This window comes from Myxocyprinus asiaticus, chromosome 18, assembly GCF_019703515.2.
Source record: "Myxocyprinus asiaticus isolate MX2 ecotype Aquarium Trade chromosome 18, UBuf_Myxa_2, whole genome shotgun sequence".
In the NCBI taxonomy this organism is placed as follows: Eukaryota; Metazoa; Chordata; class Actinopteri; order Cypriniformes; family Catostomidae; genus Myxocyprinus; species Myxocyprinus asiaticus.
Window position 1 is genome coordinate 25,702,674 of NC_059361.1, and position 24,531 is coordinate 25,727,204.

The 24,531-nt window shown below is 38.3% G+C and overlaps 1 protein-coding gene across 1 annotated transcript; it reads right to left on the bottom strand.

Moving 5' to 3' along the window:
* Window positions 1-20,973: 20,973 nt before the first annotated feature.
* On the bottom strand, window positions 20,974-24,531 carry LOC127456010 (uncharacterized protein C15orf61-like). The gene is made up of 2 exons (XM_051724282.1): window positions 23,754-24,531; window positions 20,974-23,624 (listed from the first exon to the last, which is right to left on the bottom strand). Exons 1-2 carry the CDS (start codon window positions 24,094-24,096, stop codon window positions 23,497-23,499), a joined length of 471 nt encoding a protein of 156 aa, XP_051580242.1. The 5' UTR covers window positions 24,097-24,531; the 3' UTR covers window positions 20,974-23,496.

Genomic DNA, 24,531 nt, shown 5'->3' on the forward strand with positions numbered 1-24,531 from the left:
CGGTCACTCTCTCAGCAGCTATTATAGAAACCCCCTCGCAGGTGTAGTAATTTTTTAAAACTAATTCCAGGGTAATATAACACAAAGAATAATGTTTTAAACTCACACTCAATATTTTATAAAATTTTTCTATAAAAAAGTTTGCTAGATTTACGCTGCTAAATAAGGCAGAAACGCGTCATCAGTCTGTGAAAAAGGTCTATTGTGACTTTTGTGCTCAACGGATGAAAGAAATTCATATTTATCTGGAACAACATTAGGGTGAATAAACAATGATAGAATTTTCATTTTTGGGAGAACTATACCTTAATTTATTTTGTCTGCATATTCAAAATCTTGGTTTTAAAGGGATAGTTCACCTAAAAATTTAAATTCTCTCATCATTTACTCACCCTCATTCCATCCCAGATGTGTATGACTTTCTTTCTTCTGATGAACATAAACAAAGATTTTTAGAAGAATATCTCAGCTCTGTTGGTCCTTACTATGCAAGTGAATGGTGACCAGATCTTTGAAGCTCCAAAAATCACATAAAGGCAGTTTAAAATAATCCATAAGTCTTCAGTGGTCAAATCCATATCTTCAGAAGCGATGTGATAGGTGTGGGAGAGAAAAATATCAATATTTAAGTCCTTTTTTTTTTTTTTACCATAAATCTCCACTTTCACAATGTAAAAGAATGTGAAAGTGGAGATTATAGTAAAAAAGGACTTAAATATGTGGCCTTTGTGATAGTTGGAGCTTCAAAGAATCTTTGTTTGTGTTTAGCAGAAGAAAGAAAGTCATACACATCTATCCCTTTAAGCAAACAATTAAATTAATGGCCACTTCTTTATCTGCCTCTCATAGGATGAAGACATGAAGGTAACGTTATAAAAACTGCTATCATGCAACAAAGGAGAGAAGGAAATACAATGTAATTATAAGTCTTTTTGGTACAATTAACTTTTAGACAGAACCACAGCCTTTGATTCGGGAATACCAAAAAGCAATTTCGTCTAGCAAATCCCTCTTTCACAGCTAAGTGAAAAATAAGAGAGTGTGACATATTACATGACCATAGACAGCCTGTAATAAACACAATACATCACCATGTCCCCCCTCCCTTACCAGTGTCAGACACTGAGCAACTATGTATCAAATAGCCTATATCAATAAATCTCTTCAAGGTGTGAGTTAGTGGGAAGCTATTTGCTTGCCCATCAATAGCTGATTTTACCATAGGATAATCATTTTTTTCCCCAGTGGGCTGGCCTGATATTAAGTCGATATCTGCTGTCAGAGTTCATTTTGGGAACAGAGGCAGGACAGATCGCAGCTCAGGGTAAACCATACCTCCCCCTATTCAAACCAATGCATTGGAGAGATATAGAGAAAGAATAGTCACTATCTTGTGTGATGCTTTATTTGAGGAGTATTCAAAACCAACATGATAAAATAGGAAATATGCTGTTCTCTATCAGTGTAACAGTATGAATAGAAACAGTATTTATAAGTGTACATAATAAATAGGCCTACACTCAATATAGGTGAGGCCAGGGCTAGTTTTAAAAAGTCAAACTTTTTACTCCAGTGATTCTTAGGGTATGTTTATTTTTTAAAGTCAATTTCTGTATAAGCGCAAACTTTAAAGTCTTGGCTACATAAAAGCTATGAACATGTTCACTGTTATTGCCCAGGAAAAAAAAAAAAAACCATTGACCTTTTGTGACAACATTCCCCAATAGTGAGGAATATTGTAACACTTTATGAGGTACGTTGTCACAGATCTATCATTAAACAGCCAATTATAGGTTTCAAGCTAAATGTAAACAGTAACATTTCTGAAATACAAAAGAAATTAAGCAAAAATATCAACCCATTGGGTTGACGACAAATATTGTACTTAATAAATTGTATAAATTAATTAAATACACATCTGCGTAATTGAACTTTTGACTCGAACCATAGTTATCAAGACCCTTGTGACCACATTCCTGTGAGACAACAAGGCCCGGTCTCCCCTTTAGACTCTGGGTCATACATGTCCACCTTACACATGCTTCCTCTGGCCTGTTCGGGTGTGTATGTGTGAGACAATTCAAATCGGCAATCAGTCAAGATAAAGATCTCCCCTTCAGCAGCATGAAAGGGGAAGTGAAAAGCGCTGGAGAGAAAAATCAATAAGGAACCACTCATTGAGGAGGCCACATGTGTGTCACTGTCAATAGGAGTTAATAGGCCCAGACCCATCTCAGCAGACTGGCCAGGCTCAGGCTCACTGCGTCCCTCCTCCATCACCTCACAGTGACAACTTAATACATACTGATAGACTGACTGCTTAATGCCACACCAGCCTTAGCACCTAATAAAAATTCTTGTTTAATAGGTCAGCATTAAGGGAGAATGAACAAAAGACATTGCATTTTAGATTAAGGGCACCATCTTTTAAAGTGCAACAGGCCATTGGTGTAAACAAAAGGGTCATTTGGTATAGGCGTATCAGCGATGGCTTATATGGGGACAGAATGTGGATGATAAGATTAGAGTATGTTGTTTATTGCAATTGCATATTGGTTTGAATGATAACATCCTGAAACCTCAGTAAAACTTGCTGTGCAACTAGTTATGGCCAAGACTAGGTTGACCTCCAAAGCTGAGTAACCACATTTCAGAGCTGCCATTATGAAATCTAAATTTAATGACGTTTGTCCAAAAGATTAGCTTGTTAATTGGGATCTCCAGGTCACATTGTTTGGTCCAGTTCCACATTCTCCCCCTCATTAACACCCATTAAGACCTCATTTAAGGGGATAAAATTTTTTAATTGATTCTGATTTAATTAATTTGTAATTAAAGAGGACCTCAGGAGAAGTTCTACAAATTTTACGGACCTTTAAAAAATTACACATAGGGAAATTGACATATTACACATAGGGAAGTTAGAAGATGAATGTAAAATTATTCATAGATGGAAAATAGGAAAAAGCGAGAGTATATTTTGAGAGGAGCATAGTGTAACCACAGCAAAAGAAGATATCTATATGGACTGATATTTATAAATCATCATGTACCTACAAAACATGCAAGTCATCAAAAAGAGCGGAGTATTGTTTTCATACTTTACATCTGAAATCCTACACTGAAATTCCCATGTAAGACAAAGCTGGAAAGGCTTACAAAGTTATATAAAAAATTAGATATTCATCTGTTAGACAAATTTTCTATAAATGGAGACGATTTAATACTGTGGCTAATCTCCCTAGAAGTGGCCGTCCAGCCAAGATGACTCAAAGGGCACACCACAGGATGCTCAGTGAGATAAAAAAGAACCCTAGAGTGACAGCTAAAACTTGAAGGAATCATTGGAACTGATTAACATCTCTGTTCATGAGTCTGCTATACGGAAAACATTAAACAGGCATGGTGTCCATGGCAGGACTCCATGAAGGAAGCCGCTGCTTTCCAACAAAAACATTGCAGAGTGCCTGAAAATTGTCAAAGACCAGCTTGACACTCCTCAACGTTACTGGGAAAAATTTTTGTGGACTGATGAAACTAAGGTTGAATAGTTTGGGAAGAACATGCAGCACTACGCATATTGTAAAAAGGGCACCACATACCAACATGAATACATCATCCAAACGGTGAAGTATGGTGGAGGGAGCATCATGATTTGGGGCTACTTTGCTGCTTCGGGGCCTGGATTGCTTGTCATCATTGAGGGAAAAATTAATTCCCAAGTTTATCAAGATATCCTACAGAATAATGTCAGGGTGGCTCTGCACCAGCTGAAGCTTAGTAGAAGTTGGGTGATGCAGAAGGACAGTGACCCTTAACATCGAAGTAAATCCACTACAGAATGGCTTAAAAAAAGTGGAGTGGCTCAGTCAGAGCTCAGACTTTAACCCAATAGAGATGCTGTGGAATGACCTCAAGAGAGCTGTTCACACCAGACATCCTAAGAATATTGCTGAGCTGAAGCCGTTCTGTAAGGAATTTGGTCCAAAATTCCTCCTGAACGTTGTGCAGGTCTAATCCGTAGCTACTGGAAATGCTTGGTTGAGGTTATTGCTACCACCAGTTATTAAATACAAGGGTTCACTTACTTTTTTCACAGCACTGTGAATGTTTAATGGGATGTGTTCAATAAAGACATGAAAGATTATAATTGTTTGTGTGTTGTTAGCTTAAGCACATTGTGTTTGTCTATACTTGTGACTTTGATGAAGATGAGACCACATTTTATAACCAATTCATCTAGAAAACCAGCTAATTCCACTTCTTGGCACTGTAATTATAATAATAGTATAACTATGAATATTTCTGTTTTTATGATAGCTTTGTGTCGTACTTTCGTTTAATCAGTGACTATAACTAGTTGTTACTAACAATAGTGTACCCAAACATAGCTAGCTTTGAACCTGAAGGCTAATTTTATTTGATATTATCTTTTAGCGATATTTAGAGGAGTGAACTAGTGCTAGCTGTCTAATCTGTCAAATTTAACACAACAGTTGCCAGCTTTCTGCCACCACTTACCACGCATGCGCTGCAATGTTTGTAAACAATGGGATTGGTCTGTTGTATCAATTTTAAAATGCTGTTTGTTGATTGGTTGGCATCTAGTAATAAAAGTGTTCCTTTCCGAAGGAGCCAAGTTATATGATATCTTATGATTTCGCCATATCATACAATTTATTACCATTTGTGACAGTGTGTAAATGTGGTTTTAAATCACCGACTGAAGTATGACCCATACAAACAAACATCTGTTGCGCTCTCCTTGCTTCAGGTTAGACACATAAAGAGGAAAGGAGATCTATACATTTTTAATGGAACATAAAAAGTATAAATAGAGAATGGTTAGTGTGAAGTCCTGGCTGCAATTGACATTTCAATAAGTAGAACACAGTGTTACCGATCCATTCCCAACTTTACTGAAACAATTATTGAGATGGTACCTTCAGGCCATGTGTGCTCGGCCTCCCTGGAGCCCCAGTGGCTGAAACAGTAATTGACTAAATTGTAGAACACATTGGGGCCATTTACTGTACAAATGTGCTGAAAATGAATCATTTAAAAAGAAATGAGGGTGACTCTCAAATTAGCAGGGAAAATGATTGAGATGTGGCTCAGGGAATTAGGAAACATGATTTAGAGGTCTCTGCTAGAGCCTGTGAGAGTGTGTTTGTGTGTGTGTGTGTGTGAAAGAGAGACAGAGTGAGCATTAGAGCGAACCCTTTTTACACACCACCACACGGGTCTGACTCGTATTTAAACACTGCAGCAGCACTCACTCTCAGGCACACACACACACACACACACACACACACACACCTGACCTGTGCTTAAGCAATACACCATCATGATAATAATCTAGTGAAGCAGCTGTCAGCTTAAACATGACTGATGCATTCTGAAATTTACTCGAAAAGCCTAATCAACCGCTGTCAGTTGTACATTTGACCCCGACTCATAATACTGAAAATTTTCCCCAAAAATAATAATGTATTTGACCTCAATCATAACTGCCAATCCCATGAAACCTTGTCAGTCCTCACTACTACTTAATTTGTGCATAATTTTCACTGGCTGGGGAGTTACTTCTCCACCACAAGCCTACACTAGTCAGGCCTAGACATTTCACCACTTCATTTTAAAACAGCTTAAAAACAGCAACACAACAAAGGGCAGAGTCACAGATCAAAGGACACAGCCCAAGATTGGTTTCAATGTCAACAGCTGTGAGGTGTAAGAAAGTGATCTTAGCTACACATTACAGAGTGTACCCATTTCCTAAGAACAATTCCAATAAATTACACAGTGTGGTAAAGGCACTGACAGATTTGATTGATTGTCCCGCAGCCAGTGTTGATTTTTGCTTGTGTCTTTTCTTCTGTGCACAGCTCCCAGCATTCTGTTTCTTAATCATCCCTCACAGTTCTCTACCAATTAACTGTAGATTTGTGCTCCTTGGTGGCCTGTGGATCTCTGTTTAATGATGTGTTTATGATGATAAACACTAGAATTTTGGACTACTAGCCAGATGAAACTATACTGTGCCACTGTGATTATCCCTAGGTGGTCCATGGTTAACATGCACACACATCTCTATGTACTGTACATGTTTGGACACACACATACATACACAGCTATATACACCGATCAGCCACAACATTAAAACCACCTGCCTAATATTGTGTAGGTCCCCCTCATGCCGCCAAAACAGCACCAATCCTCTATTCTTCTCACCACAATTGTACAAAACGGTTATCTGAGTTACTGTAGACTTTGTCAGTTCGAACAAATCTGGCCATTCTCTGTTGACCTCTCTCATCAACAAGGCATTTCTGTCCACAGAACTGCCACTCACTGGATGTTTTTTGGTTTTAGCACCATTCGGAGTAAATTCTAGAGACTTTTGTGCATGAAAATCCCAGGCGATCAGCAGTTACAATCATGCCACGGTCCATGCCACTGTCCAAATCAATGAGATCAAATTGTTTCCCCATTCTGATGGTTTATGTGAACATTAACTGAAGCTCCTGACCGTATCTGCCTGATTTTATGCACTGCATTGCTGCCACACGATTGGTTGATTAGATAATCGCATGGATAATTGTTGGTGCCAGACAGGCTGGTTTGAGTATTTCTGTAACTACTGATCTTCTGGGATTTTCAAATACAACAGTCTCAAGAATTTACTCCGAAAAGTGCCAAAAACAAAAAACATCCAGTGAGCAGCAGTTCTGTGGACAGAAATGCCTTGTTGATGAGAGAGGTCAACGGAGAATGGTTCCACACTGGTTCGAACTGACAAAGTCTAAGGTAACTCAGATAACCGCTATAGAATTCTATTCTGAGATGTGGGTTGGCGCTGTTTTGGCAGCACTAGGGGGACCTACACAATATTAGGCAGGTGGTTTTAATGTTGTGGCTGATCGGTGTATGTAGCTATATACCTATAGATCTAATAGATATGCTTGTATCCAGAGATACAGACATCATGTCACCCAAACGTTGAAAGTATTGACCAATTTAAGTCTATCAGTGATGGAGTCACCCCTGGCTATTTTACGGCAATGTCCACATAATCTTTCTTTAATGGAAAATTTGCTGCTTATCGATCCAGACATGGCAGTGCCTGCCAGCCACACTCCAATTATGACAGCTGTCAAAAGCATTGACGAGCTCTCTGTACAACTCTGTGATGTCATGGCACACTACTTCCCTCCTAGCGATCGTCTGATCATTTATGATCAGATACTGTAGTACTGTACAATATATGGGGTTCCCGCACTTTTGGACCAATTAATTTACCATGACCTTTCCATTCGGTCATTAGATTTCCATTTATATGTCAAATAATAGTCTTTTGAATTAAATGATCAAAACTTGCTGGCAAGTATTTCTCTGTATCAAGCCAAAGCAATATTTCAGAGCTCAGAAAACCTAGATAGATTTGTAATAACTATTGAATTTTCCAAGGCTTTTGCCATGACTTTTTATGATTGAACTAATTTACATGATTTATGAAGGTCTGGAAATAATTATTTTAAAATTCCCTTAAGTTTCCAGATTTTCCATGACTGTGGGAACCCTGCATATATGATCGTAAGGGTTTAGCCACACTCGTTGCCAGTCTTTATCCACCTAGAGTAAAATTTGCAGAGAAGGAATGCCAGTGTGTGTTTGTATGTGTTTCAGCTTTAACTCCAGGCCAGAGCTGTGGTTCACTGACCATGGCTATTAGATGCTGTGATTTGCTATTCTGATCGCACTCTCTTTACAGCCCATTTCCCTTCCACACAATAACATAAAATACCATTTTTGTTCAATATCAAAGACTCCAACCGAATAATCACAAGGGTGAAACTGTAACTATTTTACAGGTACCTCTGGGATATCCCCACACAACAGGGGTGTCAAAATCAGCAAAGAGAAAAGTTTCTGCAGGGCAAAGCCTGTTTTGGCATTTGTTCCAACATCTGCTTTTAATTACTTAATTATCCCAATCACTTACTGGCTCTGACATTAACATTTTCACCAAATGGTAAATCATAGCCGAAAGTAACTATATTCAGTGCTGCCACAATGTTAAAACAGATCATGAAAAATGCATAGGTGATAATGTACATGGATACTTGACTAATTGAGCCAATTAAGGTGGGAGAATTGGTTTGAACGAGAGCAGGGCAGACAGTGCCCTAAAGGAACGGGCTCTGACACCTCTGATATACTGCCATGACCTTCACTATTCAGTCATTCAAGCCCCAGGTCATATTTCAGCAGACAAAAGGACTTGCCCTTAGTAGTCTTGGCTTGGTTAAAATCAACGTAAAAGAAAGCTGTATGTCCTTAAATACAACAGAGAACTTCCTCAGGCCACACACAGGAACTAGGAGCTGAAGAGATATAAATATAAATAGTCTAAAAGTGGAGTAAACACATTTACAGTGAATGCAAGTTCAAAAAAAGTTTTCTTCAGCACATAGGGGTATATGTAAACATTTTACTTAAAAATAAAGTCTATACAAACATCTGTCTATCTATCCATCTATCTATCTATAGCTGAAGTCAGAAGTTTACATACACTTAGGTTGAAGTCATTAAAACTCATTTTTTAACCACTCCACAGATTTAATATTAGCAAACTATAGTTTTGACAAGTAGTTTAGGACATCTACTTTGTACATGACAATTGTTTACAGACAGACTGTTTCACTTTTAATTGACTATATCACAATTCCAGTGGGTCATGAGTTTACATACACTAAGTTATCTGTGCCTTTAAGCAGCTTGGAAAATTCCAGAAAATTATGTCAAGCCTTTAGACAATTAGCCAATTAACTTCTGATAGGAGGTATACTGAATTGGAGGTGTACCTGTGGATATATTTTAAGGCTTACCTTCAAACTCAGTGCCTCTTTGCTTGACATCATGTGAAAATCAAAAGAATTCAGCCAAGATCTTAGAAAACAAATTGTGGACCTCCACAAGTCTGGTTCATCCTTGGGAGCAATTTCCAAATGCCTGAAGGTACCACGTTCATCTGTACAAACAATAGTATACCAGTATAAATGCCATGGGACCACGCAGCCATCATACCACTCAGGAAGGAGACATATTCTGTCTCCTAGAGATGAGCGTAGTGTTGTGCGAAAAGTGCAAATCAATCCCAGAACAACAGCAAAGGACCTTGTGAAGATGCTGGAGGAAGCAGGTAGACAAGTATCTACATCCACAGTAAAATGAGTCCTATATCGACATAACCTGAAAGGCTGCTCAGCAAGGAAGAAGCCACTGCTCCAAAACTGCCAAAGAAATGCCAGACTACAGTTTGCAAGTGCACATGGGGACAAAGATCTTACTTTTTGGAGAAATGTCCTCTGCCTAATGAAACAAAAATGTAACAGTTTGGCCATAATGACCATTGTTATGTTTGGAGGAAAAAGGGTGAGGCTTGCAAGCCGAAGAACACCATCAGATCCGTGAAGCATGGGGGTGGCAGCATCATGATGTGGGGGTGCTTTGCTGCAGGAGTGACTGGTGCACTACACAAAATAGATGACATCATGAGGAAGAAAAATGATGTGGATATATTGAAGCAACATCTCAAGACATCAGCCAGAAAGTTAAAGCTCGGTCGCAAATGGGTCTTCCAAACGGACAATGACCCAAAGCATATCTCCAAAATTATGGTAAATGGCTTAAGGACAACAAAGTCAAGGTATTGGAGTGGCCATCACAAAGCCCTGACCTCAATTCATTAGAAAATGTGTGGGCAGAACTGAAAAACCATGTGCGAGCAAGGAGGTCTACAAACTTGATTCAGTTACACCAGTTCTGTCTGGAGGAATGGGCCAAAATTCCAGCAACTTATTGTGAGAAGCTTGTGGAAGGCTACCCAAAACACTTGAGCCAAGTTAAACAATTTAAAGGAAATGCTACCAAATACTAACAAAGTGTATGTAAACATCTGACCCACTGGGAATGTGATGAAAGAGATAAAAGCCGAAATAAATCATTCTTTCTAATATTATTCTGACATTTCACATTCTTAAAGTAGTGATCGTAACTGACCTAATACAGGGAATGTTTTCTACAATTAAATGTCAGGAATTGTGAAAAACAGAGTTTAAATGTATTTGGCTAAGGTGTATGTAAAGTTCTGACTTCTTTTTGAAAAGTGCCTCGATATAATCCTGTCTCGGAGGTCTACAGACAATTCCTTGGACTTCATGGCTTGGTTTTTGCTCTGACATGCAATGTTAATTGTGGGACCTTATATAGACAGGTGTGTGCCTTTCCAAATCATGTCCAATCAACTGAATTTACCACAGGTGGACTCCAATCAAGTTGCAGAAACATCTCAAGGATGATCAGTGGAAACAGGATGCACCTGAGCTCAATTTTGAGTGTCATGGCAAAGGCTGTGAATACTTATGAACATGTGATTTGTTTTCATTTTTTATTTTTAATGAATTTGCAAAGATTTCAAACAAACTTCTTTCACATTGTCATTATGGGGTAATGTTTGTAGAATTTTGAGGAAAATAATGAATTTAATCCATTTTGGAATAAGGCTGTAACATAACAAAATGTGGAAAAAGTGAAGCGCTGTGAATACTTTCCGGATGCACTGTATCTCATAATTTTGACTAACCAAGGAACAATTTTTCCCACTATGTGGCAGAAATGGACTACCATAGAAGTAATTCCAGGTCTTGACCGTATAACGGTTCCATTTCACTTTGGCAAATTATTTCAGTTATTTCAGAGAGCTGTACAGCAAAATAACAAAATAAAACAAAGACACTGGCTAAGCAAATCATATAAAAATGACAAACAATTCCTATATTATCCAAAATTACTTTTAATATCTGTGGAAAGCACCCTCGCTTTCCCTCTCTCACTCTCACCCACACTCTCACACATACATACGCACACAAATAGACACTGGTGAGCAGGGGCGGACTGGCCATATGGAGAACTGGGATTTTTCCCGGTGGGCCGCCACAAAACAGGGTCGAACAGGGCTGAACGGGCTGTGATAAGCCGAAATGGGCCTTTCTATGTAAAATCCAGGGCCGATTTCTCTTCCCAGTCCGTCAGTGTTGGCGAGCAACACACAGAGCCCTGATGTCAATGCACACCTGTGACTCAATAAAACAGTTCAGAAACTGAAAAGCTACATACAAGAATGGCAACGTTATCACCCTGCTACTCAGCAGTGTAGTTAAACTAACAACTTCACAATTTGAAGCGATGTTACTGACAAACAGCAGACGAGAGCCATGAAAGACGGAGGTAATAATCGCACACGCCTGATCGCGCTCTCTCTCATACACACACAAATACTTTGTTGCTCCAGTAAGTGCTTGAAAGCAGCGCAAGCCTCCATTATTAATTCTAAAGTGACTTTCAAACTAGCAACACAGGCTTGGGTAGTATCAAAGAAAGACACTGAATCTGTGGCGTAAGAAAGTAGTACGACACAAAAGTGTGTTTTAAGGGACAAAAACCTGAAAATGTCTTGAGATAAAACTCTGAAAAATATCTTGAGGTGCGGTTACCGTAGTATAAGCTGAACAATTGACTCTGGCCCATTGAATTATTGACGTTTTGCATCATGGCCGCATTTCCACCTTGGGGTGTGCATTATTTTTCAATAATTCAACGGTCCGTCATCAATTATTCCTTAAATAATAATGTTTCAAAAATATTTTATATATTTCCATGACTTTTCCACGCCTGCAAATCAAATTTTTCTTGATTTCTCCAGGTTTTTCTTCAGGTTTTCTGTGACTGTCAGAATAAATATTTCAGGACAATGAAAGATTAAGTTGGTATTGAAAATGCACATTCAAAGCTAAAAAATAAGGTTAAGTGTACGTCTTCTTTAGATGTTCATACTTTTAATTGTTTATGCCCACGCCACTTTATATTGAAATAAAAATATGATTGATTGTTGAAAATATCCCTTGTCTAGAGGTCTACTTTCAAGTGAAATTTAACTATCATTGAAAGACTCTCCCGGTCTGTAGGAACACAAAAGACAGCACAGGTAATATTCAAGCTGAATATGCAAGAACATGGATCTGCAAAGGGCCTTGATGCAGAAACACAAAGTCATTTGAGACCTGGGAAAAGATGAAAGATTTGATTGGGTTAAGAAACAACACCCTGTAAAAATTAAAAATCTGTGAAATCACCAGACCCCGTTTCTGACACCCCCCAAAAAGACATATTGGAGCCCTACGGTTGTGATTTCCTTCTTGCTATAGATGCATAAATAAACATAGAAATAAATACACAGAGGACACAGACTGTGAGTGGCTGGCCAAGTGGGGCAGCTGTTATTAAAAGGGCTATTTATCACTGTCACCCTGCTCAGGTTTCATCCCTATCTGCCCACCAGCATTGTCACTAGGCCGCACAGGAACAATGAGGCTCATCCAAGCAGACCTAGCCCCACTCTTTGCACACAAACACACACAAATACATACATAGGCTCTCTATCTTATACATGCACACACAAAAACCAGGCCTCAAAATGCAGGCTTGCATGAACACATGGCTAGTGTATTGCTATGAAACACTGAAAAGATCCTGCAAAGCCATTTTGGATGCCCTCCGTGACACAATCGCACCGTTTATTTTATGCTTCGGAAACTTATCGATTATAGCAACAATTACCCACTAATCTCTGCAGGTTGTGTTAAGTGAATTCCCCCTTTGTTAGACAATAACTAAACAGGGCTCTTGTATAAATGCCTACCTCATAGCCTGAGGGTTCAGGACTGCACCCTTTCAATCCCATCATTACATTCACATATAGGTAATAAATTAGCAGTCATGAGACTCCACCCCTCAATTAATTTATTCTTGCACAGGGGCCATGATAGACACACACATGGCTTTTCAGGTCAGTCTTTCACCTCAGTTTGTGTCCTCAAAGACATGGATGAGCCACACTACTGATTTAAATGTAAAGGGTGGTACAGATTTGTACTAGCAAGTATTTTTAGAAAAATGTGAAGCTATGTTAATCTTCGGGCTGCGAACAAGCAGTGCCTCACTAAGGCACTAAATCACTGTCCCAAACCTTCACATTCTGTGAACTTTGATAATGGAATGATCATTACAACTCCATTAGAACAGCTTAAACATTCTACACAACTGTGTTCCCAGGGAATGCATGTTCTGATAAAACATCTAGCTTAAATTCCTTTGTGAGTCACTTTCGATAAAAGCATCAGTCAAGTGCATAAATGTAACTCTTAACCCAGAAACTAAAATAAAATGGAACACAAAAGGAGATGTTTAGAATGTTCATGGTACTCTTTCCATTCAATCAAAGTGAATAGGGATCAGTGACATCTTGGTCACCTTTTACTTTCATTGTATGGTTAAAGAGTAGAATACAGATTCTGCTAGATAACTGTTTGTGTTCTATGGAAGAAAAAAGTCACAACAATAATGGTCATGACAATGTGTGGAATTTTTCAGTATGGGATTACAAAAAAGACCATAAAAATGTCAGTTTTTGTGTCTAAAATGAAAAAAGTTCAATTGTCCTGTACAGTCATAGTCTGCATTGCCTTCATTCATAAAGCTGGTGGACTATGTAAAGCCTCCATCACCGCCTGGCTTAATCAAGTGCGTGCTTAACCAAGTCAATCCTCCTTAATTCCTATTAATTTAGCATAATAGCAATCCTCTCATCTGGAATTAGCAACAGCCCAGCAGAAACCTGGCCTGGTCTCTGTGGAGCAAAAACAGTCCAGGCAGCACATTCAGATCCAATTTGATATGTATGTACATACAAGTGTGTAGATGAAAATGGTTAAAATTCATAACCCTTGCATAAGACCCCCATCAAATCTGCTTTACACCTGTATTACATTTTCCTCTTCAATCAGCAGCTTTTGGATCGGGCACACGATTTGCACTTCCCATGAGAAGCAGAAAGCCATTACAGCGAGCCAGGGCTCATTTGCAGAAAGATTGGAGATCTAACATCACATTTGAGAATGAGTATCAAAGTGGATAACAGGAATGATTTATTTCACTTTCTTTCCTCCTTTTTATTTTTACTTCGCAAAGGAATGTTCTTTACTGCTTGCTCTCTGAAAAAGTGTATTTAAAGGGGATGGCTATTTCACTGCAGAATGCAAGTATAAAACCTCTGTTGGATAGGAAGGATTCCTGTTTAACTACGTAAATGGATGTATATGGATGTATACAACAGAGACACACACCCACACACCTTTCTTGGAGGAATATAAATCACGACCTCTCCCTGGACTCATAACCTTTGGCAGATGCCACTGACCAGGGGAAAAGAGCATAGCCTTGCAAACAGCAGTTGTGTGAACTCTGCTGAGCCTCATCAATAAACACTTTTGAAAATTAAATCAGTGTTAAAGGGACAGTTCACTTAAAAATGAAAAGTCTGTCAGACAAGGCTTTAGATCCCAAAGAAAAAAACCTCTAGATTAATTTTCAAAACTTGATTTGACCATATAATGAAAAAGCAAACACAAACCAGTTTAGCAACAAAGCCATACCACCTCATGTGCTTTTGACTTGTGTAGGCTCCTTAAACTACAACAGTAAAGTATAGAGTGGAAAGCACAAAGAAACAAAAACAAACCATTATTTCAGAATTTTGTTATAATGCTTTTCTGGAAAACAGATAAAAATGTAGCCTGCAGCAACAAGGGCATCGCTGCACACTGGCAGGGGGTAAAAGACAACCTGGGGGGTGGGGGACAGAGGGTGCCGTCTGGTTTTTAATGACCCAAAACTTTAAATACTGCATAATATATAATAAAATGGAGAGTTCATTTAACTCTCACAATAATTCATGGAGAGACCATTAGTATCCATTATTCTTAATGTCAACACTGTAAGCAGTAAATATAAGGAGACGAACATCTTACAAGCTCCAAGGGAGAAGCAAAAACGAACTTGTAATCAGCTTGAACGAAAACCAAAAACAATGCATTAAGCTAAATGTTCAAAATGATCAAAACAGAAAACACAAATTCAGACACAACGTGTTGGTGATACATTTTCATGAATGTGTCAGTCAACAGCGACAGCAAAGAACCATTAACATGCATTAATAAATAACATTATCTGAGCATCTCAGCATTACACACTTCAAATTAACAACTTTTTAATGAACTTTTGCATTAATTACAGTTGTATTTATTTAACACAAACTAATGAAGAGAGATGGCAATTTACAAATGGTCTTAAGGAATTGCTCCGCACTTATCTTAAACACTTGCCTGAATTCAGACTTGAAAGGGTTAGTGCCTGGCATGCCGCAGCCACTAGAACCACCTGCAGCCTGTAGTTGCATCAATACTGATTGGCACAGTGGGCATGCTGTCTTTCATCTTGCCCTTTCAGAAAGAATGATGAGGAGAGAATAAAAGAGAAAGGAAAATAAAATAGAAATATAGAGCCACTTGTCATCGCTTTCAATCTGCTTAGTAATGAGAAGGCTTTCCCCTCAGGGTATAAAGATCTGCTTTAATAGATTTTTAATGGCTTTTCCCCTCTCTATAAGAACCTCTCTCAGCACCCAATAGAATGTGAAAGAAACATCAAGTAATTCCAGCCTCAGTGGTGTGAGGTCAGCAATTATATAATATATAGAAATTACTAAGGCTTTAACAATCACACTAAATCTATTTTAATTTGTCTGTCTGATAATACTATGCTAACATGATTCAATAAGGGAAATCTCCATTAAAATATACTTACTATCGATTGTAGGCTATATTACATACATTGCAGGCAATATCAGACTGAACCCATGAAAATGGCATTTGTGCATTACACATGTGCCAAAATTGTTAGAGTATTGCAAAAAGAGCTGATGACAATAATCTCAAGGACAGTGTTGTAAAGCACAAGTAAGAACAGGCTGAGAGGCTGTTCACCTTCTCTCCTCGTGTTGTTGCTGACCCAAAAGTTTTGTTTTTTTTTAGTGTGCAAAAAATGTCTTTCATTTTACTACATACATTTGAAGTTGCTATTGTAGTCCACTCAACAAATGAAGTCATTACCCTTACTTAATTGAATTTTAGAAAAAAAAAAAAAAATTTTTTACAAGCAATTTAATTTCTTTCATTCAAATTAAGTCAGTTTCATTCAGCCAACATAATTTAGTTGGATTAGGTCAAATCCATGTACTATAGTAGTTTTAACTCAACTTTATTAGGTTTGTCAAATTACATTTACTAATGATTCATTTAATTAATTAAAGCTGCACTATGTAAGATTTTTTTTTTTTTTTAAATGAGCCATTATTGAGTATATAAACAATCAGTGTTCAAAACAGTGTCTTTACCTTACCCCGATTCACTACGGTAAGTCTATAAAAATGATTTGTATTTTGAGCTGTCTGGTTCGATTTGGTGTGAAATCGCTGACTTTTGACGTACATCCTTGCATCATTACATCATATCCACACACAGGAAAGAATTACTGGCTGTCTCATGTTCCGGCTGGAAAAACTACCTACGCTGTTCAGCTCAGTTCAGTAACACTCACACAGTTCAGGACAGCATAATGCAGTCTGGATGGATATTTATCTGTTATCCATTTGGTGAAGTTGTTTACCTGCTATAATGCTTGGTTTTCTGGTATTGCTTGTCATGCTTTTATGAATCGAACATTACTCGTGTGTTAGCCGATCGCAATGTATCTATGTTGTCCGGTGAAGTTACTGAGACATGTTTAATATGTATGACTTCTGAAATTGACTTCTTGTGATTTTTATATTGTATATTTACTGTAAGCATATTATTTTTACATTTAATAAAGTAAATATTATCCCCATCATTATTGAATCGTCGTTTTATGTTTTTAGTTTACGGTGTTACTGCATGCATTGCAAAGACATGCTATTGTAGTAACTGAGGGCGGGCAATATAGTATAAAAATAAAGTCTTCTATTGAACTCGTATCACCCATATCACAAGTTTAACCTCTTAAATTGAAAATTGTAGTACAATTCAAACATTAATAGTAGATAAAACACTTGAATAATCATATTAAGATCTACTGGTGGTGGCTGAGGAGAGTCCCCTGTTCTCTATTTAAAAGTGCTTTGAGTGTAGTGTCAGAAAAGCGATTTAAGTGTAAAATTCATTCAAATATGTAAATAAGCATGTTGTTTATCTTCATCAAAGCAAGTAATATTTCTGTTTCAAATGCTTCATTGTATAACATAATTTCAACATGAAAATAGCACATTTTGACTCCGGCTCCAGTCATGATCACACACAGTCAATGTCAATGTCAAAGTAAGCTCAAAATGGGAGATTCATCCGCCAGAAGAGCAGTGCCAGAACACGAATGACATAATGTATACTTTTGCAAATTTCAACCACAGATGTCACTTGAGAGCACAAAGATATGTAGTGCAGCTTTAATTCTTATGTTGGTCCAACTTACTTTATTTAATTAATTATTAGTATATGCCATGTGCACAAAAAAAAAAAAAAAAGACAAATTTGCTTATTCAATTTACTACATTTAAATGAACTAAACTAACACAATTCTGGAACATTTTGTCACAACTTGATTTCATTGCCATTCTATCCATTTAAATTTGTAAAATGGGAGTTTACTTAATCCATCTGAGTTGGGACTACATGAATACTTTTTGTGGTGTATATGTAGCATTGATGAAGCTGGACAGGGGATTTCCAGGGAGAGTACATATTAAAATTAAGTGCTATTAAGTAGTGCTTCCATTGAGCATGTATTTAGCATACTAACATTCACTAGTTAGTACATGAGGAGATTTATTTGAGTTGGACATGTCTAATTTTGTTGGTTTACCTAATTCAACTGGGTTCTTTCTACACAACGTGTTTGTGTTGAGCTTACATAGTAATTTTAATTTAAGAAAACTCATTTCAAACATAAGGAACCACTGTCCACCATTAAATCAAGTTCAGCCAAAGAGCTATTTTTTGAGTATGAGCAAATGTAAGGACAGTGTAACTGCACTGTCCATTTGACAGCAACTGCTTAAAGAGCTAAGCAGCACTTGAATCAAACATCACTTAAATAGTGAAAGTCCATCCTCAGCCTAAGCACAAACGCCGATCTTTACCACAATAATAACCCCCAAAACTCTTGCATAACAGACACTCTTTTTAAATACCAATACAAAAGAAAATAAAAAATTAACAAATACCCTCCTATTCTCATCTTGCTCAAAAATGCATAAAATAACACTTAATTAAAAATTTATTTTAACCCCATCCAGTCCCATGCAAAGCATGCTGGCAAATGGAAATCCCTTGCCCAGTTTCATTAATGCTACAAAATGTATTCATCTAGTCCAAACTCAAATGGATTAAGTAAACTTTAATGTTACAAATTTAATTGGCTAACACGCAATGAAATCAAGTTGAGACAAAATGATAGAATTGTGTTGCTTTAGTTCATTTCAATTAGGTAAACTGAACCTGCAAAATTGTTAGCTAACAAAAATCCACAAAGTGCCTTCCTGGATACACAATACTTGCATATTTTAGAGAAAATACTCTCTTCAAATTGATTCAGTAAAGAAAATCCTATTTAGTTTAAAATTTAATCAGGACTCCAGTATTGCAGCCAATACTGTACTATCATGAGACACAAATGAAATTAATACAATGCCAGATTTGTGACATTCTTGAAGGTGTCCTCATGAATGTGATTTAGTGAGCTATAATTGCTTACCTTGGTTTGTCACCATCATTTAATGACTCACATCAACATAAGTTCAATTCAAAACCTATTTGTCTTTGTTCCTCTGTTGACATGAAGATCACAGTGTACCTGGCACAGATGACACAAACTGTAATGCAGCTGACATCCCCCTGCTGATGGAGCACTCTGTGAGACAGAGGAGCCTGTGGTTGGTCTGAGAACTCAATGATAACCTTCACAGAATTAGCTGCAGGGGTTATTCATACAATAATTGTTTCTGCCAAACCCATACATCTCTATGTCAACCAAAAATGAATGTGATTTTTCCTGATAAATAATGGATTATATGCCACAAAGACAGAGCAACTAAGTGTGGCTTATCATATCGCAATCAAATCCAGCTTTTACAATTTCCATTAGTTACCTAAAATGTAAATCAGGTTTGTATTTAAAGATTTCAACTTGGTCTCCTTTATTTGCATGTAATTGAACTTGTTAATACAAGTGCTTAATCCTTTGTTGATTAGTACCTTATATTCAGAGAGGGTAATTTAGACCTCCAATTACAGACATGAGTTTTGATTGCACGGCCCTTAAAAACAAGGCACTGTTTTCTTAACATGGCACCGTAAAATTTTCTGTTACTTTACAGTAGCCAATTTGCTGCTCCGTTATCTTAGACTGTTGACCGAGGTGAGGTGTAATGATAAGTACCTGCTCAGGCTAATGTTGTCTCCTGTGGCTTGGCACTGCACTTCATATGACCAAAAACAGGTACACTGTGAACACTGTGACATCGGCTTGAGTTTCTAAGAGCTCACAACACCCTGTCAAAGGCTGAAGACAAAGGCCTGGACTGTCAATGTGCTGTGATACTATACTCCTCCTCCAGGCCTGCTACAGTATCAGTGATGAGAAAAAGGTCAAGGAGTCAATGAGGAATTAAGACATGGTTCTCTGAGCATTCCCTATGCAGCATCTCAACTCACAGATGAAAAGCAAGGGCCAACCATTCCAGCTAATAGTGCTGTTCAGATTTCGCTGGGCGTCTAAATGATTTCAATTAAGGTCAATTACGGGGCTTTTCCACTGCACAGTACAGCTCAACTCGACTCGACTCTGCTCGCTTTTTGGGGGTTTTCCACTGTGGATAGTACCTGGTACCTGATACTTTTTTTAGTACCACCTCGGTCGAGGTTCCAAGCGAGCCGAGCCGATACAAAATGTGACGTCAAAACCCTGCAGATCACTGATTGTTCAGAGAGAATCGTCACTACCAGCATCACTGGATTTGCGACACGGGACATCAACCCGCTAGTTTTAAAGTTAGCAAAAGCGACAGCAATATCATTTGTTCACGTGACTTTCGAATTGTAAAAAGAAATGGCTGTGCGCAAAACCACACCGTGGTCAATAAACGAGGTGCAGACGTCGACGCGAAAAGAAAAAGTTTTCAGGAAGTGTCTCAGCTGTTGGCCGCACACGGCTACCACCGGACCTACCAACAGTGTAGGGAAAAGTTACAAAAACTTAAAAGTGACTACAGAACCATCAAGGACCACAACAGCCGGAGTGGTTCAAACAGAAGAAAGTGGAAGTGGTTCGACTAAATGGATGCTATCTATGGCAACAGACCACCGAGCAATGGGAGGGAGAGTGCCCTGGACTCGGCGTTGTTGGAGTCCACAATGGAGGATGGCACGTTTTGTTACGTTAACTCTATATTCTGCTTGAAAGCTTCACTTTATTTAGTTGACCAGCTACTGGAAAGCTTGCTTCTAAAACAACCAGGCCAATTTAACTGTTACACTTGTGTAAAATCACCATGATGCAACTGCTTTATGCAGCACAATGAGCTTGTAGCTAACAGCTAGCGGTCGTGTTATTGTTTATGGTCAGTAATGTTTGTGTCGCGTTTAAGATGATGTCACGGCAGTAGAGGCAGCGCAACTATGACGATCAGCCTATAATCCCACCCACGTTGAGGCGGCACTAAACTGCAGTGGAAAAGCAAGCTCAGAAAAATAAAGCGAGCAGAGTCGAGTCGAACTGTAACGTGCAGTGGAAAAGTGCCATTAGAGTACTCACTGATGATGTAATAGAGCAACTGCCTGCCTTTAAATAGTGGAAATAGAGACACAGGTATGTAATGCTTTCGAAGAAACTGTAAAAGTATTATACAGTTGTGCTCAAAAGTTTGCATACCCTTGGAGAATTGGTAATATATGTACCATTTTTAAAGAAAACATGAGTGAGCAGGCAAAACACATTTCTTTTATTTCTTATGGGATTCATATTCAACTGTAGGTTATAACAGAATGGCACAATCATAAAACAAAACATGGCAACAAAGAAAATAAATAAATGTCCCCTGTTCAAAAGTCTGCATACTACTGTGATTGCCCCCTTTAGCATCAATGACAGCATGCAGTCTTTTGTAATTGATTCAAAAATTCAAACAAAATCTAACATAAAACAAAGGCAATCTGAGTAAACACACAATACAGTTTTTAAATGATAAGTGTTATTTATTGAAGCAAAAGTTATCCAATACCAACTAGGCCTGAGTAAAAGTATTTGCCCCCTTAGTTACTAAATCCCCAAATCTATGAAACTGCATTCATAATGGGGTTCAGCTGGACTAGACACACCCAGGCCTGATTACTGCCAGCCCTGTTCAATCAAATCAACACTTAAAAAGAACTTTTTCAGCAGCATTAAGTTGGCTGAAAGATCTCATCCAGTAGCACACAATGCCAAGGTCGAAAGAAATTCCAGAAAATATGAGGAAAAAGGTGATTGAAATACATCAGTCTGGGAAGGGTTACAAAGCTATTTCAAAGGCTCTGTGACTCCAGAGAACCTCAGTAAGAGCCATTATCTCCAAGTGGAGAAAACTTGGCACAGAAGTGAACCTTCCCAGAAGTGGCCATCCTTCCAAAATTCCTCCAACAGCACATTGACGACTCATCCAGGACATCAAAAATAGCCAAGGACAACATCCAAGGAACTGCAGGCCTCTCTTGCACCAATAAAGGTCACTGTTCATGACTCCACTATCAGAAAGACACTGGCCAGAAATGCCATCCATGGAAGTGAGGCGAAAACCACTGCTAACCCAGAAGAACATTAAGGCTCGTCTGAATTTTGCCAAAACTAACCTTGATGATCATCAAACCTTTTGGAAGAATGTTCTGTGGACTGATGAGTTGAAAGTGGAACTGTTTGGAAGACATCTGGCTAAATCAAAGACAGAATTCCACAAAAATACAGTTATGTATACATGCCTACGGTCAAGCATGGTGGTGGTGGTGTGATGGTGTGGGGATGCTTTGCTGCTTCAGGGCCAGGGCGACTTGCAATAATTGAGAGAAATATGAATTCTTCTCTCTACCAGAAAATCCTAAAAGAGAACGTCTGGTTATCAGTCCATGAGTAGAAGTTCAAGCGCAACTGGATTATGCAGCAAAACGATCCAAAGCATAGGAGTAAGTCCACCTCTAAATGGCTCAAAAAGTTTTGGAGTGGCCCAGTCAAAGTCCTCACTTTAACCTGATTAAGATGTTGTGTCAGGACCTTAAATGGGCAGTTCATGCTCGAAAACCCTCCAATGTGGCTGAACTAAAGCAGTTCTGCAAAGAAGAGTGGGCTAAAATTCCACCACAGCATTGTGAAAGACCGATCTCCAGTTATCGGAAGCATTTGGTTGCAGTTGTTGCTGCTAAAGTTGGCACAACCAGCTATTAAGTTTAAGGGGGCAGTTAGTTTTTCACATGGGTGATATAGGTGTTGGATAACTGTTTTGCTTATATAATGGAAAACTGTATTTTGTGTTTACTCAGGTTGCCTTAGTTTTATGTTATATCTCGTTTGAAGATCTAAAACAATTTAGTATGAAAAATATTTTAAAAAAATAGAAGAAATCAGGAAGGGGGCAAATACTTTTCACAGAACTGTACAATGGCCCAGTCAAATCTGTTATGTCCCTCGGAAGTACAGTGTGCAAAAGAAGGGGCCAAAAGGTCAATTGATATGCATGAAATACATTAAATTATTACTTCGGTCTGTTTGCTATTAAGAGAGAAGGTGGCAAGGCCAGAAAATCAAGGCCTCTGATAAATGTGCTCAGCAGAAAGCTCTGAGAAGTGTAGAGGATCAATATGGTAGTTTGTCAAACCCAATCTCAGAGGTAATGTGACTAAGGATTCTGCAGAAGACAGCCCTGGCTACGCCAAGTCAGCAAAGCACATTATCAGAAATCAAAGCATCTGAGAAAGACTTGGGGAGGGTGTTACGGAGGGCACTGAACCAAAGGCCACACTTTCTCTATTGTAATTAAAAACCATTTTATCAGACCTGTCCTCTAAACAATTCCTCTTGTTTCTTATTGACAATATGCCAGGCAGGGTGTGAGCTCTAATTTGACTTTAAATAAATGAGCTGAAGGTATTTAAAATTCTGCATTAGCTTTAGGGAGGAAAACAAGTGGGAATACAAGGCGTTGCATAGCTTGTAAACTTCAATCAACACATCACAATAATGCCTAATAATCACGATAATGCCAGTGTAATCTGCAGTTCATGGTAAATGAATTTCTGAAATGACTTTCCTATGATGTGGAACATCAACTTTTAAAATAAGCTCACCTATATATATATATATTTATTATTATTATTATTATTATTATTATTATTATTGTGTGTGTAAATGTGCATTTTTCCATTCAAGATCTTCACACTTGGCAAATTGCATACGTTTTCAGAGATCAAAATGTTTCTGATATTAGTACCGAGCGCCCTCCGCCTCCTTGTATGCAAAGTAAAGAGTAACAGGTCCTCCAGAGGTTTGTACAGTCTCTGTCACTCCAACCACCATCCATGAGCCCAAGCCATATGCCAAGCATGGAATACCTTTAAGAATAAGAGAACATAAAATATTATAAATGGCTTTAATGTGCTGTCAAATTATCAGATAAACATTAAAAATATGTATAAATCGGTTTTATTTATATACAAGTTAAAAATACTTAATGAACTGACCTAGATTGATGACTTTCAGTGCACCAAAAAACGTATTTTCAAAGTCCAGGTTTTGGGGAGGTGCTCTGGTGCAGTGGTATTTAATGAAAGGGAAAGCACCAGTTCTGAGGATTTGGTAGTTCACTCCCTGCACCTGCCAGTTGAAGTTTGACAGTCCGAACTGATCATTGATGACGGCACTGTAGCGCACACAGAAGGAAGTCCAGGGCGGGAGTTTGCGCTGTGTGAGGTGACATGTTAACACTTCAGAGGCTGCAGGACGATGAGCTTTATTCCAGAATATGTTGGGGAACAGCACAACTTTTAGAAAGCCACTGTGGATTCTCCGCAGATATTCTGTCATAATTTCGAGAGGGTTATCAAGAGCAGCTCTTGGTACGTAACGTAATTTCGTCACAAATAATGGTGGTTTACAAAGCCACGAGAAACAAAAGCCCCCATCCAACCGAGCATCATTAACTGACGGATCTGAGCTGCTTTACTGAAATAATGTCAGAGTTTTCTGTATCTGTTGAATCACTGTAATATTACGGCGCGTGCGAGGACGGTTCGGTTGTCAGTGAAGGTTGCGCAACTTATGTACAGGACTGACGTCCATACTCGTTTGACAAACATTTACACAATGCTGCTTCCCCCTTTCTACTAAAAGATAATAAATAAATAAAAAAATACGATTTGTTTACAAGTATTAGGCAGAAATATAAGAAGCGTTGTAGCATAATAACCCTCACTGTGGTGCGTTCGATCTCTTTTCCGGAAAGAAACAAACAAGTGCTTT